General features: G+C 36.8%; 2 protein-coding genes across 2 annotated transcripts; both read right to left on the bottom strand.

Annotated features, from left to right (window-relative positions):
- Nucleotides 1-2,246: 2,246 nt before the first annotated feature.
- On the bottom strand, nucleotides 2,247-5,811 carry LOC135735800 (guanine nucleotide-binding protein subunit alpha-12-like). Its single transcript, XM_065254363.2, has 4 exons — nucleotides 5,402-5,811; nucleotides 3,808-4,026; nucleotides 3,522-3,575; nucleotides 2,247-3,445 (listed from the first exon to the last, which is right to left on the bottom strand). The coding sequence occupies exons 1-4, from the start codon at nucleotides 5,657-5,659 to the stop codon at nucleotides 2,882-2,884; spliced, it is 1,095 nt and encodes a 364-aa protein (XP_065110435.1). The 5' UTR covers nucleotides 5,660-5,811; the 3' UTR covers nucleotides 2,247-2,881.
- A 432-nt stretch (nucleotides 5,812-6,243) lies between these two features.
- LOC135735496 (guanine nucleotide-binding protein subunit alpha-12-like) lies at nucleotides 6,244-9,045 on the bottom strand. Its single transcript, XM_065253920.1, has 3 exons — nucleotides 8,645-9,045; nucleotides 7,625-7,843; nucleotides 6,244-7,282 (listed from the first exon to the last, which is right to left on the bottom strand). The coding sequence occupies exons 1-3, from the start codon at nucleotides 8,900-8,902 to the stop codon at nucleotides 6,743-6,745; spliced, it is 1,017 nt and encodes a 338-aa protein (XP_065109992.1). The 5' UTR covers nucleotides 8,903-9,045; the 3' UTR covers nucleotides 6,244-6,742.
- Nucleotides 9,046-16,004: the final 6,959 nt, after the last annotated feature.

Raw genomic sequence — 16,004 nt, 5'->3', positions numbered from 1 at the left:
AATATATAAACAAACAATATACCAAATGAAATAACAGACCATCTGCTTTCAAACAAAACAAAACGTTTCATCATACCTTTAGTGGTTCTTTTGTAATCAGCTTTTGAATATGGGTAGGTTTCTGCAAAAACACCACATTTTGAGCAAAAAGCAGAGATAATTCCATTTTTGTGATGGACTTTTCATAGAGGTCCCATTCAGAGCGATCTTTAAAACAGACACGGACATGCACCCGCTTGCCATAGGGCAATACTTCCGGGTTTAACAAGTTGCTGAATGGCGCCACCTAGTGGATAATAGCGGTATTGCGGAAAGACGGAAAAACTCGTCATTGGCGGGGAAGCGTTTTCTCTTGATTGACGAGATATCTCGTCAACGGCGGGGAAAGAGTTAAGCACAAACGAAAAAAGCGCTGGTTTGGGTCGATTTGGAAGACGTGGGGTGGAGAGGGACGTCACTGACCAGGAACAAATTTGTTATTTCTAAGAAAGGTAAATAGATACACTGGTCATTTTAACGGCACAAATCAAGCACAAACGAACAGCGCTGTTTTGATTCGATTAGGACGATATGGGGTGGAGAGTGACGTCAATAGTACCGAAAATATTCTTCTTATATCTCACAAAGGGAAGTTATTACAGCATTTGTTGTCGTGGCACAAATCGAGCACAAACGAACGCCACCATTTTGGAGGGATTTGGACAACGTGGGGTGGAGAATGACGTCACACAGCCAAACAAAAAAATCATGTTTAATATCTCAAACCAGCACAAATAAGCACAAACGAATGGTATAGTTTTGGAAATTGTTTAATTATATGGGGTGCCAACTTCCTATTTGAGCATTAGAGAGTAGTGGCGAAATGGTCAAAGCTGTTTACTTAACACTCATAAGTCCCTTGGGGTCAATCTAACCCCCAAGCCACTTTTATTTAGTTAAAAACATGGTTTCCTTCATCTCAGTGGAATAAGACTTTGCGACTTTTCCAGATTATCTCTCAAGATTCATATAAAAAACTGGGCTTGATTCAGTCGTTCTAAGAAATGTAAAAAAAAAACTTCACCAAAAGAGGCCCTTTGGGGGTAAAAATGACCCCAATTGAAATGAATGGGAAATGCAAAAAAAACACATTTTTTTCTTGTTATTCATCAAATAAAATCAATGCATCCAGAATATATCTGAAAATTTTGACACGGAAAGGTGGGGCTGGTACTAAAGCACAAATGCAATATAGAAAAGACATGCTCAATCACACACACACACAAAGGTATGACTGCCACAGAGAGCATTTTTTACAGAATTAGTCAAAAAACAGCCACAGATGCAAACAAAGATGTAAAATGCTCACACAGGTGTATACACACACACACAAACACAGACTCACACGCACGCACAAAGACACAGTAAAATTACACACACATAAAGACACAGACACACACAAAAAGACAAAGTCACAAACACGCACGCACGTGCGCACATTAACACACACACAAAGACACACACAGACAGACATTTACACTAGGCAAATTTCTGTGGGATTTTGTAAAAACAGACATTTCAAAATGCATCAAAAACTACAAAAACTTCTACTATTTGAAATATTTTTATTTTCAATGACCTTTCTAATGTTTATATAAACATAAATTCACAAAATGTTTCACTAAAGTATTAATGTTGTTGAGCAGTTGGCCATATCCAGTAAAATGAATGGGTCTCTATGGGCCTCTGCGGGTCGAAGTGATTTATTTCCTAAACTAACCATAAAACTGTTTTTTTTCTAAACACCAAATGGTCGAATTCAACACATAACATCTAGATCAATATCTAAAAACAATTTCAAATTTAGATTATGTATGTGAATTTTTCATAAAAATTTAATATTTTTCAGGCAAGCTAATTGTGTAGTTGAGGAATTGAGTGGTAAATGGGTACAAAAGTACTTCATATCTCCCAAAACACAGCATTATTGTATAGATGGGAAGTAAACTAAAAAATTATATATTATTTGTATCATTAAAAATGTATATATTTTTTGTAATCACCCTTTTAATTTCTGGGGTCATTTTTACCCCCAGGAAACTCTAACGTATAGACCGTTTCAGCAGTAACAACATAAACAAGCGGCTGTCGCGGTCCGCGCGTAACTTCCAGTAAGCTCTGCTAAGAATAAACAACAACAAAGTTCTTTAAACGTTGTTTATTTATATAACAAGCAAAAAAACAACAACACATAGATTACCTAGGAAACCAAAATATTTGTTATTTTCGAGGAGGCATTTGTTCAAGATATCAGTTTAGCAACTAGTCAGACCATTAAAAAACGAAACCGGAAGTAAAGTTCGGATCCAGACGTGTATCACGTGCGTCCGATGAAAACGTTTATACAGGAAAATAGGGCTTATGAGGATTAAGATGTTTCTTTTAAACTTTAAACAGTTCTTAAAGACAGTTTAGGTAGAAAGAATGGATAAGATGGTATTCAACTTCTTGTGAAGTATTCATAAAACGATACAATTATAGCTGTTTTTGAATGCTGTAAGGGATTTGGTCAACCAGACAAAGTTTCAAGTTATTTGTTATGTTCACAAGATGAAGTTAAAGTAGTGCATTAAAATGCTTGATGTGAGACACAATAATGTAAACAGTAAAGAAAAACAGCAAGTGAAAAATAAAACATCTATTAAAATATTATTTACAGTATATAGAAATATATAAGCATGTGTGGTGTGTGCACGTACGTCTTTAAAGTGCAGATGCTCACATACAGTATATGTGCAAAGTATGCAAGTAAAAGGCAAATAAACAGTGGCAATTGTCCAATATCACAGTATGTGAACTACTATACTATATTATACTGCTAAACAACAGCTCCATCTGGTTCTCACGGGATCTTGACATTTTTAAGGTTTTCCTGTATTATTGTTTCTTTAACGCTGTCAAATGCAATCCGAATGTTCTCTGTGTCCACCGCAGTAGTAAAGTGATAGAAAAATGGGTGACTGCCGTCCACTGTCGTAATCCTCTCCCTAAAACACTCGACGAGAAATCTCTGCACATCTTCCAGGCTGTGCGGGTCACCTTGGAATTCTGGAAAATTCTTCCGGATATCTGCAGTCTGTACTTTCTCTGCCAGCAGGTCAGTTTTGTTGAGGAAGAGGATGGTGGTACATTTGCGTAATAAACTATGGCCGAGGAGGACCTTAAAGAATTCCAAGGACTCAACCAGGCTGGTGCTCCCATTTGAAGTGTAGTAGGGCTCATCCATGACTTGGTCGAACTCACTGGCTGCAGCCATAAAGAGGATGTTTTTGGGGATGCTGTGGCAACCGTCGAATCTCCGTGTTGCACAACCTTCTGTTATCAAGATATTGCGGTGCACAAAATAACTGCTAGTTGTGCAGGATTTGCGTGCATAAAGAATGTCCTGTTTGCAGGGAATGTAGTTCTGCAAGAGAGTGATTGAATTAAAAGGACAAGTTTTTACTCAGATGCTAAAAGGGATGATTTACTCAAATACTCACCAGCTGACCAATGCGATTCATGTTGTTAAGGAAGTATTTCACTGATCCATATCTCTGCAAGAAACAAAAAGTGATATCATTGGCTGGGTGTTTTGATTGTTGGTAATGTTGTCAGTGAAATCAGGCCTATTTAATATAGCAAAATAAACATATATTATAACTTGCAAAAGTATGTCCTGTCTTCACCCTTTAGAGATATAAAATTTCGTTGTGTAAGTTATATATGTAATCATTTTTATATGTTAGAGAGGGCACAAACACAGAAGCTGATCAGTTAAACACTTACCACAAACAAAATTATTTCCTTAGTCTTGCTATAAGCCTCCTGAATCCCAGAGTCATTCCACAGAGAGTTGATAGCCGTAACAAAGCCTTGAAATTTATGGGGCTCTAAATTCATTTTCCAGGTTTCAACAGACATCATCAACATCTCGTGCATCTCATTGGCTGAATTTTCCCATGGGATGCCCATCTTGTTTTTTTCTTTAACCAATGCTTGCAAACCCTATAGATGACAAAAGCAAGTCTTTGATATGTACCAGTGTACTAAATGTAGGACAGTGACAGTTGTCATAACCCCTGCACCACCGCGGTGATGACGTGCGGCCTTTAGTGGTGTGCATGTCATTATGAAAAATGTAAAGTACAATCTCCCCACGCGAGATGTCTTCAAGTTTGTGTGAACGCAAAACGGTCAGCAGAGTCAGAGTTAGTGCGCTATTTGCAAGGGGAGGCAACTGATATCAGTGATGACCTGCTGGCTTGGGGATATATATTCAGCTGCAGCCCCGCAGCGCCACGATTCAGGGCACACGATCCAAAAATGAAATGTAAGTATGGGGGCACAAAATAAAACGTGGCAATTTTTTGAGTGGATAAAAAATAAGAACTATATTGTATAGAGCACTTCGTTTGCAGCACTTCGATGGTTTTAGAGAAGTTTTGGCCACTTTTGGATGGCTTGGCTGGTCCTAGCTAGTTTAAATTGTAAGTAGCTGGTTTCCCAGCCTGGTCAAGCTGGTGGGTTACTTACAACCACAGTCTATGGTTACAACATACATGTCCAAAACATGCCTGTTTAGTATTTTTAATGCAGTTATTTATACTTTGCTTTTATAACTTTACACTAGGACTCGATTTGTTTCTACATTAGCTAACATGAACTAACGATGCATGACACTTTTACAATGCATATTTCAAATCAAAACTTGTGGCAACAGTACTGTATAATGCACAATGAACAACTGTATTTGTATTAACTTGTAATTACAACAGCACTTTTAATTTCGGGCGGCCCACCTAAGCTGGGATACCCTACCACTTTAACAAGGTCTTCAAAAAAAAAAATCGCTGCACAAAAGGGCGTCAAGTGCATCTCGGAGAATAACATGGACGCGTTCACACTGCGAGCGGGCACGCGCCACATGGCCGAAATGAGAGAAAGACATGTCATGGTCCGTCAATGTCTGGAGGATAACTAGCCTGTTGATAAAACATTTAATTCCTTAATAATCTAGTATTTGTTAATTTCTGTCATAGTTTCTTCAAAATTGAGTTTTATTTGAGTGTTTTAAATATAAATATTTTCAACATGATGCGTACGCCCCGCCCCTTTGATTGCCACGCCCACCTGTACAACCCTACCACATTAACTAACAAAATTTCTGCGGGAAACCCTGTACAATAATTGATTAAAGCTGTGAACAGCCTGCTGAAAAATCCAGCATCAAACCAGCATGGGAATTATGCTGGTCTAGCTAATGCTGGTGCTGGTTTAGCTGGTGTTCACTAGCAAACCAGCACCAAAACACAACATAAGCTGTTTTTTTCAGCAGGGCATTGCTTGCTTGTCAATGTTAATAAATAAAACGCCATCCTACCTCTATTACGTCTTGGTAAACTGACTGTCTGAAGTCAATCAGTTCTTGTTGACTGAACTCTGGTCCGCTAATAATGCGTATTTGTTTAATAAAAGTGGATTTCCCGCTGTGACGATTTCCGGCAAGTAAGAGCACCACAGGCAACTGTGAGGTCCGCTTCAGCATAACGTCAATCTCACGGCTCCTCTTCCGCGCCACGCGCTCCTGTTTTGAATCCGAAACAGTCGGTAGAAAACTCCAACAGAATTTTTTCGACATCTTTCTATATGAGCATTAGCGAATTATTCTTAAAGAGCTGGCGAAATGGTCAAAGAAGAGATTTCTAGTAAACAGATCTTATCTATCTGTCAATCAACTCCTACTACTTTCTTTAGGATTGGCCGAAATCAATCTCTTCAGACATAAAGCGGAAAAAACAAGCAAAAAAAAAAAGGAGGGGTGTTGCAAACACAGCGTTTTCATTTCTTACACTAACCAGCAGGTGGCGCTGCTGTAACAGGTTTCAACCTCTACTGTACCCAAAACCCAACAAAAACCAATGAGAGCATTGCGTTAGCTGCGTTAAAGTCATAGGTTTAAGTCCAGGGAACACATATAAAAAAAATGCACATTGAATGCACTGTGAGTCGCTCTGGATAAACGTCTCTGGCAAATGGATAAATAAAATGTCACTCAACAAAAACATAAATGACTTGCTCAAGTCATTGTGTTTCTGACATTTCATGTGTAAAACAGTACATCCTAAGGCAAATGCAATGCTTCTCTTTTATAGGCTACAATAATGGTTCAAGTTTTATTCAAGTAACATTAAAATGTAGCAGACAACATTATCCAAAGCGACAATAAATAGGTATGCAAATATATAAAAAGTGTTATTAAGTTACTTTTCAGCCTACAAACTTTTAACAGTTCTGAAGGGGAGAGAAATGAATAGAGGATTTATTTTTAATAGGCAAAGCATTCAACAGGTCCTTGTGAAGTATTCATGAAAAGATACATTTATAGCTGTTTTTGAATGCTGTAAGGGATTTGGTCAACCAGACAAAGTTTCAAAATACAGTAGACAGTAAAGAAAAACAGTCAAAGAAATAAAACATCTATTAAAATATTATTTACCACCATATAGATACAGTATATAAAATATATAAGCATGTGTGGTGTGTGCACGTATGTCTTTAAAGTGCAGATGCTCACATACAATATATGTGCATACCTGTATTTGTATTGAGATAAGTGTGCAAATATGCAAGTAAAAGGCAAATAAACAGTGGCAATTTTACAATATCACAGTATGTGAACTACTATACTATTATACTGCTAAACAACAGCTCCATCTGGTTCTCACTGCATCATTAAATTTTTTACATTTTCCCGAAATATTGTTTCTTTAACGCTGTCAAACGCAATCCGAATGTTCTCTGTGTCCACTGCAGTAGTGAAGTGATAGAAAAATGAGTGACTGTCGTCCACTGTCGTAATCCTCTCCCTAAAACACTCAACGAGAAATCTCTGCACATCTTCCAGGCTGTGCGGGTCACCTTGGAATTCTGGAAAATTCTTCCGGATATCTGCAGTCTGTACTTTCTCTGCCAGCAGGTCAGTTTTGTTGAGGAAGAGGATGATGGTACATTTGCGTAAGAACCTATTGCAGAGGACAGACTTAAAGAGATTCAAGGACTCAACCAGGCTGTTGTCCCCATACAAGTCTTGGTCAAACTCACTGGAGGCAGCCATGAAGAGGATGGTGGTGTTGTGGTCAAAGAAGCAGTATTTCCACATTGAACGACTTCTAGTTATCAAGATATTACGGTGCACAAAATAATCCCTATCTCTGCAGGATTTGTGTGCATAAAGAATGTCCTGTTTGCAGGGAATGTAGCTCTGCAACAGAATGATTGAATTAAAAGGACAAGTTTTAACTCAGATGCTAAAAGTGATGATTTAATACTCACCAGTTGACTGATGCGATTCATGTTGTTAAGGAAGTATTTCTGCAAAAAACAGAAAGTGATATCACAATGTTGTCTGTGAAATCAGGCCTATTTAATATAATATAATTTAATATAAAATAAGCATATATTAGCAAAAGTATGTCATGTCTTCACCCCCTTAGGTGGATTTTACATTGCTTAGATACAAACTTGTTTGTGTAAGTTATATATGTAATCATTTTTATATGTTAGAGAGGGCACAAACACAGAAGCTGATCAGTTAAACACTTACCACAAAAAAATTTATTTTCTTAGTCTTGCTATAAGCCTCTTGAATCCCAGAGTCATTCCACAAAGAGTTAATAGCCGTAACAAAGCCTTGAAATGTATGGGGCTCTAAATTCATATTCCAGGATTCAACAGACATCACCAACATCTCGTGCGTCTCATTGGCTGAATTTTCCCATGGGATGCCCATCTTGGTTTTTTTTACAACCAATTCTTGCAAACCCTAGATGACGAAACGAAGTCTTTAATATGTACCAATAAATGTTTAACATTTTCATAAGTATTGTATTTATGTCATATTACAGGATTCTTAAAAGGTAACCCTACTATGAAGACTTGTATGCTTCAATACTTTATATATTTGCCTTTAACTTCTTAAATTCATTGATAGAAACACATTAAATATTTTCATAAAAAAAACATGTAATACTCATACTAACCTATGGGGGCCGCCATTATGTTTCGCGTTCTGAAATTCATGATGTGTAATGTTGCTGTGAAATATTACTACAGTTTACCATAGTAAATATTATGGTATCTTCTATAGTTTTTCATGTGAGATTTCTTTATTTCTCATTTGCACATTATTACCTCTCAGATCGTCTTTATTTTGTCTTTATCTAATTTCATTAGTATGTTTTCTGTATTATTCTTCATTTATATTACTAACTGTGAAAGGGCCGAACAGAAGATCTAATGCTGCATTTTAATTAAATGCGGACCAAATACCATAAAATACAAAATACACAAAATAATAGTGTTTTAGCAATAAATAGGTGCACTTTAATCTATTAAACCAGTGGTTCTCAAACTTTTTCGGTGTGCGGACCCCCTTGTATACGGTGCATACATGGCCACTCCAAAGAAAGTTTATGACATAAAACATTCCAAAAATGTATATTTAAATTAAACAAAACATATATAATCTAGAGCTGTTGGTTAGTAGCCTTATTTTTAATTTAGATACATAATTTATCATAAATGTATTTTTGCTAATGTGACAACATTGTATATTTCAACATACCTCTATTATATTTTGGTAAACTGTCCGTCTGAAGTCAATCAGCTCTTGTTGACTGAACTCTGGTCCGTTAATAATGCGCATTTGTTTGATGAAAGTGGATTTGCCGCTTTGACTGATGCCCAACACTAAGATCGCTACAGGCTCCTGTGAGGTCCGCTTTAGCATGACGTCAATATCGCGGCTGCTCCGCCGCGCCTCGCGCTCCTGTTTAAAATCCGATGTTGTCGGTAGAAGACACCAGCCTAACGTTTTCGACATCTTCCAATATGATCAAGTTTATTCTTAAAGAAGTGGCGAAATGGTCAAATCTGTTTACTTAAGAGGTTTCTTGTAAACAGATTTTTCATGTCAGTCACTTTATATTATGAATATAAAGATAAAATTGACTTTCCACTTTTTCTTAAAGAGTAACTAAACCCCAAACCAATTTTTTTTTGTTAATGATCTGTAAGAATGATGCTTTATTAGTGCTGTTCATTGATTTTAGTAAGTTTTTTGACATTTGGATATAAAGTGTTTCAATACTACAATATATTGTGTAAAAACGTCTGAGTGCTGCCCTCTTGAGGTTGAACGGTGGCTACTGCAGTTTAATTTTCCTATTGGATGTTGGGTCCAAGAAATGACTCGTGACGTAAGCAGGTTCAAGCTCACCACGCCCTTGTTACGATCTCACCACACACTTAGTTCGTCCCCTCTATCTCCGTTGGGATCTGCCCACTTTTCTTGCATTTTTCAAATATTGCAGTGGGTGGAGTCAGGCTCTGACCAGGGGTTTAGTTACGCTTTAAGGACTTCCCGAAATCAAGTACTGACGTCGTAGAGGGTGTTGCAAGTACAGCGTGTTCATTTCTTACGCAAACCAGCAAGTGGCGCTGCTGTAACATGTTTCAACCTCTACACAAAATTCAAATTATCCAAGAAAATCTGGGTAGAGCATTGCGCAAAAGTCATGGGTTTGATTTCAGGGAACACGTATAATAAAATGCATCTTGAATGCAATGTAATAACATCATGTCTGCCAAATATTTAAATGTCAATTCACTCGACTCACCAATAACATAAATTACTTCTTTAGGTCACTATGGGGTGGTTTCCCAGACAGGTATTCGTTTAAACCAGGACAAGGCCTTAGTTTAACCAAACATGCCTTACTAAAAACATTACTTGTGTGCATTTTGAGGCAAAACAAAGGGCACTGATGTATTTTAAGATATGTCATTGCAAGTTGTTTTCAGTTTGGACCGCTCTTACATTTATTTTAGTCTAGGACTAGTCTAATCCCTGTCCGGGAAACCGCCCCTTAATGTCTTTCTCAGTTTTAATGCATGGGTTGCATATGCACATCCATAAAGCAGAAAGTCAAGGCAATGATTTTGGGGCAATTTTCAAATATAAAAGATTTCTTTATCATACTATAAAGTTTCATTTACATTTAGGCATTTACAGGAGCAGAATTTTAGAAAAGCAATCAATTCATCTTAGTGAGGCAATGTGTGTGTTACACAAGTTACGTACAGCTTACAAACTTTTAACATTTCTTAAAGACACTTCCTGTTTAGAAAGAGAGACATGATTAGAGAATTTGTTCTTAGCAAGTTGGCCTTTTCATGATATGTCATAATGCCTGATGTATAAAACAGCTTGTTATAATATTTACAGTATAGTATATATATATATATATATATATATATATATATATATATATATATATATACAGGGTTCCCACACCTTAGTCAACTTAAAATCCAAGGACCTTTCAAGGACTTACAGGTCCAATACCCTCAAATTCAAGGACTTAATGTGGGGACACATTTCAAGTGAGAGCAAGGTTACATCGTGTTACCTTTTAAGATACATTGTTACAGTTCCCTTTCGAGGGAACTCGCTCTGTGTCACTGCGGTGACACTTTGGGGATGCCTCCAGTGGTAAGTGCGTCTGAATGTGTATATCAAATTCAACCAATGGTGAGGCTTAATGACAAAGACAGGGTGATGCAGGATCCAGGAAGTATATCGCTATCTGAAATATTGCCAAAGACGACGTTACAGGGATGCAGCCATGCAGGAAGTATGGCAACGGAGACGCGGCGTCTCGTTCCCTTCTCAGGGAGTTACATACGTAATCAGAGACGTTTTCATGTGTCAAAAAAGGATTTTTGTATGAATCAAGATTCGCATACAGAAGATATTAGCATTTAAAACGTCTAGAATTTTTATGATATTATCCTTCACTACACAGGGAATAATTTGGATTTTTTTCCAGAAAACTTCTTGCATAACACAGTTTCAAGCACTTTCAATGACCTGTATCTATGTATGTATATTTTCAAAAACTTCCCAGAGCCTTGAATTATTTCCCCCAGATTCACAAACTTTCAAGGATTTCAAGGAGATGTGTGCATATATGTGCATATGGGTATTTGTGTGCAAGGTATGTGTGCAAACTCATGTTCTAATACAAAATAATATATTGAGCTGTGTTAACCCCTTATTATACAGTTGCTTGTCCCACATATAGGTATTTTTGATGTCACTGATAATGAGATTTCTATTCTGTTTTCCCGTGTTGTAAGTAACTTTTTACTGTGTATTCTTTTCTTTTTAAAAGTGGTCCTGCACTGCCATTCGTTTATTTTCTAGTCACGAAAAGCTGCAGTACTGTGTTTCGCCAGTGGGTGGAGCGCTATACACATGGATGAAGTGGTAGACTACAAACTCAACTATTTACCCACCCGTGAGTTTATCACTTTAGCACTCTGATAAGCATAAGAAGAAATAATACATAATCATCCGAATCAATGAGTTTAATTAAGTTAATGTTGACCTGTTGAACAAAGATTTTAAACACCCACTCTTTTTGCGGAACATCAAAATTTGGCGACAAATTCCTTGTATGCTCAGACATACTTGACCGATAAAGCTCTATTCTATTCTATTCTATTCTATTCTATTCTATTCTATTCTGTTCTATTCTATTCTATTCTATTCTATTCTATTCTATTCTATTCTATTCTATTCTATTCTATTATTTTAAAATTCAGTTATGGTCTTATGTTTATCATAATTTCGTCCCTCATTTTATTATATATAAGTAAGGGGTAATAAAAGCAGTAGGTTGTTATTGCTGAAATAAGCCCTGACAGTGTGATCAGGACCTGATGCGAAGCGCAGGGGCTTATTTCACGAAAACAACAGGCTGCCTGTACATTATCCCGCTTATTACACTGCTATTTACGTCATAAGTAAGGTAAGAAACATTAAATATGGATTTGAAAGACTATTTTATTTGGTCATTTTTAACAAATGCAGACCTTCGGCGAGGAGAGCCCGTTTACTTACGACTTTAAAGAGCACCAATCGTCCGATTCATGATTTTACATTTGCTTTGGTGTGTAAGTGTGTATTAGTACATGTTAGCATTGCATTGTGAGCGAATCTTTCAAACATGGTAAGGAGCGTTACATTTCCGGCTGACGTCAGAGGTACTCAGGCCAATCACAATTTACAGGTTAGCTGGCCAATCAGGGACAGTTTTGTACAGAATCTGTGCATTTCGGGAAATCTGGAGCGACAAAAATGTATGGTATGTGGAAAATAATGTGTTTTTTAAACCATAAACCACGCAAACACATTGTACCAAATACACAAAATAACATTGTTTTTAGCAATGAAATCGGTTCTAAAATAGACAAGACGCTCAAATGTCACGAATTTGGTTGAATCATTTGTAAATACAATGTGGTATATTTTATTAAAAGACATATTTATATTTAATTTGTGTGTAATATTAAACTGTACCTGTCAAAATGATTTGCAAACGGTTACCGCTTGTTATGTCTGGGAATCTGGGATGGCCAATCAAAAGCCGTGTAATAAGAGTATGTAAGCCACATCTTTTCAACTTTAGTATTTCTACTTTGTGTTTTTTATTATCACCAGCTGTTAAATGAATAACAGATGAACTCAACAACAAACAAAAACGAATTAGCAACCAAAAAATGTTCCAGTGCATGTGCTTCTATCAGAATATCAGTAGCCTACATTCACCGGTACATTAGAGCCGAAGCGAGTACTTTATCTGTTCATTCACCGGTTTATTACATTTTAGACAAAAGCTTGGCTAATGAAAAAGCTTTCAGTCTAATTAGCACATACGAGTGCTTTTTATGAACCCCCCACATGTGACTCTTTCACTCATGTGTGAAATGCACCACCGCAATACAGCCTTTTAACAGCTCCCCATCACACATGACTCCGAAACGAATGCATTTTTAAAAACGCCTTTCGTATTAATATGCTCCTCTTCTGTTGTTGAGACATAATGGCATTTCCATCATGTTCCCCCAGCACTGAGTGAATGACTGATGACTACAGATCTCAGCCCTGCGGTCAGATCACAGCTCGGTATGACCCAAGGGCACGGTACAGCTACGGCATCATTACGCCTCCTGCACTGCGGAGGTGCCAAGTCCAACATTTACAGACTACTGGCTCTGAAATAGGCTGTTCGCATCACTTTTGCCTATAATGAATGCAACGTGTATATACAGTACTAGACAGGCACTGAAATGAATATTGCAAAGATTGAAATCAAACTTTGATGCTCCTTATCTCATAATTAGATGAAACTTTAGCCAGAGAGGGGTCACATATGATAAAAAGCACCATGAAAGTACTCCAGGTCTTCTCAAGCCGAAACATACAGAAATTTCAGATGTTATTGATTCTAAAATCATTTTTCACAATGTGTGCGATTTGGATCAATGCACATTTGTCATGCAGCATTGATGTTTATTTTTTTATATATTCAGTTTATACATTTTGGTCAGTACAAGTTCCCTTGGAATCAAACCTATGATCTTTGCCACAGGAATGCTTAGCATTTTCAGAGCTCGATAGCCTCCGGTCACCATTTACTTTCATTGCATAGAAATGAGCAGCGTGAGCATCCTGCCAAACATCTCTGTTTTTGGAAAAAACTTGCACATTGTGTGTGGATAAGTAAATCATAAGAAACTTTTCCTTAAAAAAGCAATTATTGAGAACGTTCAAGGACTCTGAAACTCATCTCCAGTATGCCGTTGTGAATCACCAAGTGAATTTAAGTAATGTATTATGATCATGATATACAGCATGTCCTCGGGGGGAAATAAATATTTTAGGGGAAAAAACACAACCTGCTCATTACCAAAGCTCCATTTTTCATGCTAACTTATGTGTTTTTTATTCCGTGTTGCGTATAGTTTGAAAGTGTGATGTTAGCTAATGTTCAGGCCGCTCGGAGGACTCTGCGGGCGACATATTTGCACTCTGTGTGGGTGCTGGAGCTGAACTCACAGCGAGGTGCCGTTCCATTTACAATCACTCAGCTTTCCTTCTGCTCCCATGAACTTTACCACACACCTGTTTGTGTGTGTATGATTAGGTTTGGACGCACACAATGGATGTCACTGAAATTGTGTGTATGTGTGTGTAACTTTCTGTCTGTATAGCACAACCTTATAGCTTTTCATGTTTCAGAAAATGATTTTGCAGACACTTTTATTCAAAGTATACATATATTTAATGGACAACATAGCTAAAAAAATGTAGCATGAAGTTTGAACAACTTAATTGTGCAATTCAATCTATTGTTTACATTTTTGACATAAGCTGACATAACTTAGAAAACCAAGTTGAAATAGTTGAAAAGAGATCCTTGAAAAAACGTACGTATGTGTTCCTAAGGCCAAAAAATGACACCTTCCCAAAAACTGCTCTAAAAATATCATACATCGATACTTTTTTTTCACTTTAAACGAGTCAATCTATTAAAACTACTTGTGTCTGAAACATACTTATGAAATATTAATTACATTTGTGAAAATTGTAATCCTTTATATCCACGTTTGTTTACATTAACCCATTTTTATTTAACAGAAAAAAAACCCTAAATATTTTCTACCGAGCCCCTAAGGTGACATTGGAGTAAAAAAAATCTAAAGTTTAATTTCATGTGCTCACGCGAAACCTTCATGTGCAGAATTTTTTTTAAAGTTACGTTTCATGTGCTCACGTATGGAGCCCCTAAGGGGACATGGAGCAAAAATTAAATAAAGTTTATTTTCATGTGCTCATGTGAAACTTTCATGTGCTCACGCGAAACTTTCATGTGCTCATGCGAAACCTTTATGTCCTTAAAGCGAAAGTTTCACATGCGCGCGCGATAGTTTCACGCAAGCACGCGAAACTAAACTTAACAAAAAAATTCTAAACATGAAGGTTTTGCGTGAGCACATGAAAGTTTCACGTGAGCACATGAAACTAAACTTTAGATTTTTTTACTCCAATGTCACCTTAGGGGCTCTGTACTCACGAGAAACCTTCATGTGCAGAATTTTTTTTTAAGTTTAGTTTCACATGCGCGTGCGATAGATTCACGTGTGCACGCAATAGTTTCAAGTACGCACGCAAAACTAAACATTATTTAATTTTTGCTCCATTTCCCCTTGGGGGTTCCGTAATTTCCCCCCCCCAAAAAACCAAACATTTGAACTACTGTATTACGGGACATGGAGCAAAAATTAAATAAAGTTTAGTTTTGCATGCACACTTGAAACTTTCGCGTTAGATTCACGTGCGCATGCAATGGTTTCATGTGCACACTAAAAACTAAACTTGAAAAAAAAATTCTGCACAAGAAAGTTTCACGTGAGCACATGAAACTAAACTTTCGATTTTTTTTACTCCAATGCCACCTTAGCCATTTGATGATTATTATTATTAGAAGATTACTATCAAAAAATAGTACCAACATTGATTTTGATGCATTTTTTTAACAGGGTCAGATTTTATAAAAAACGTACACTTGTGATCCTAAAGCCGCAAATGACACCTTCCCAAAAACTGGGATTAATAACTTTCGTTGCCTTTTCAGACATAGTATAGTAGACAAATACAGACACATGCTTTAATCTTTCAGTTTTGTAAACAAATATACATTGTGCCTAATTTCTTCACAAAACCAGTAAAAATAAATAAATAAATAAATTCATATATATATTTACATATATAAATTTATGAGTGGGAATGGATAGTGAGTAAAAAGCAGCCCAGTAAAAATAAATGCACCTCAAAAATTTATAACTTTCCCCAAATAAATTTTTACCCAAAATGTTTATACCCAACCTTTACAAATTAGCTATAACAGTTTTAATACTAATTCCCATACTTCCATTTGTTCCGAGCCCCTAAGGTGACATTGGAGTAAAAAAATCTAAAGTTTAGTTTCATGTGCTCACGCAAAACCTTTATGTGCAGAATTTTTTTAAGTTTAGTTTTGCGTGCTCGCATGAAACCATCACGTGCTCGCGTGAAA

Source organism: Paramisgurnus dabryanus, chromosome 4 (genome assembly GCF_030506205.2).
Source record: "Paramisgurnus dabryanus chromosome 4, PD_genome_1.1, whole genome shotgun sequence".
NCBI lineage: Eukaryota > Metazoa > Chordata > Actinopteri > Cypriniformes > Cobitidae > Paramisgurnus > Paramisgurnus dabryanus.
This window is presented reverse-complemented; position numbering and strand designations above follow the sequence as displayed.

Excerpts from the sequence above, each read along its gene's own strand:
- LOC135735800 (XM_065254363.2), bottom strand. The coding sequence starts at position 5,659 with ATGTCGAAAAAATTCTGTTGGAGTTTTCTACCGACTGTTTCGGATTCA. Across the intron at positions 4,027-5,401 it reads TTTACCAAGACGTAATAGAG|GGTTTGCAAGCATTGGTTAA; the intron begins GTAGGATGGCGT and ends TGTCATCTATAG. Across the intron at positions 3,446-3,521 it reads TGAATCGCATTGGTCAGCTG|AACTACATTCCCTGCAAACA; the intron begins GTGAGTATTTGA and ends ACTCTCTTGCAG.
- LOC135735496 (XM_065253920.1), bottom strand. The coding sequence starts at position 8,902 with ATGTCGAAAACGTTAGGCTGGTGTCTTCTACCGACAACATCGGATTTT. Across the intron at positions 7,844-8,644 it reads TTTACCAAAATATAATAGAG|GGTTTGCAAGAATTGGTTGT; the intron begins GTATGTTGAAAT and ends TTCGTCATCTAG. Across the intron at positions 7,283-7,624 it reads AGAAAATAAATTTTTTTGTG|AGCTACATTCCCTGCAAACA; the intron begins GTAAGTGTTTAA and ends ATTCTGTTGCAG.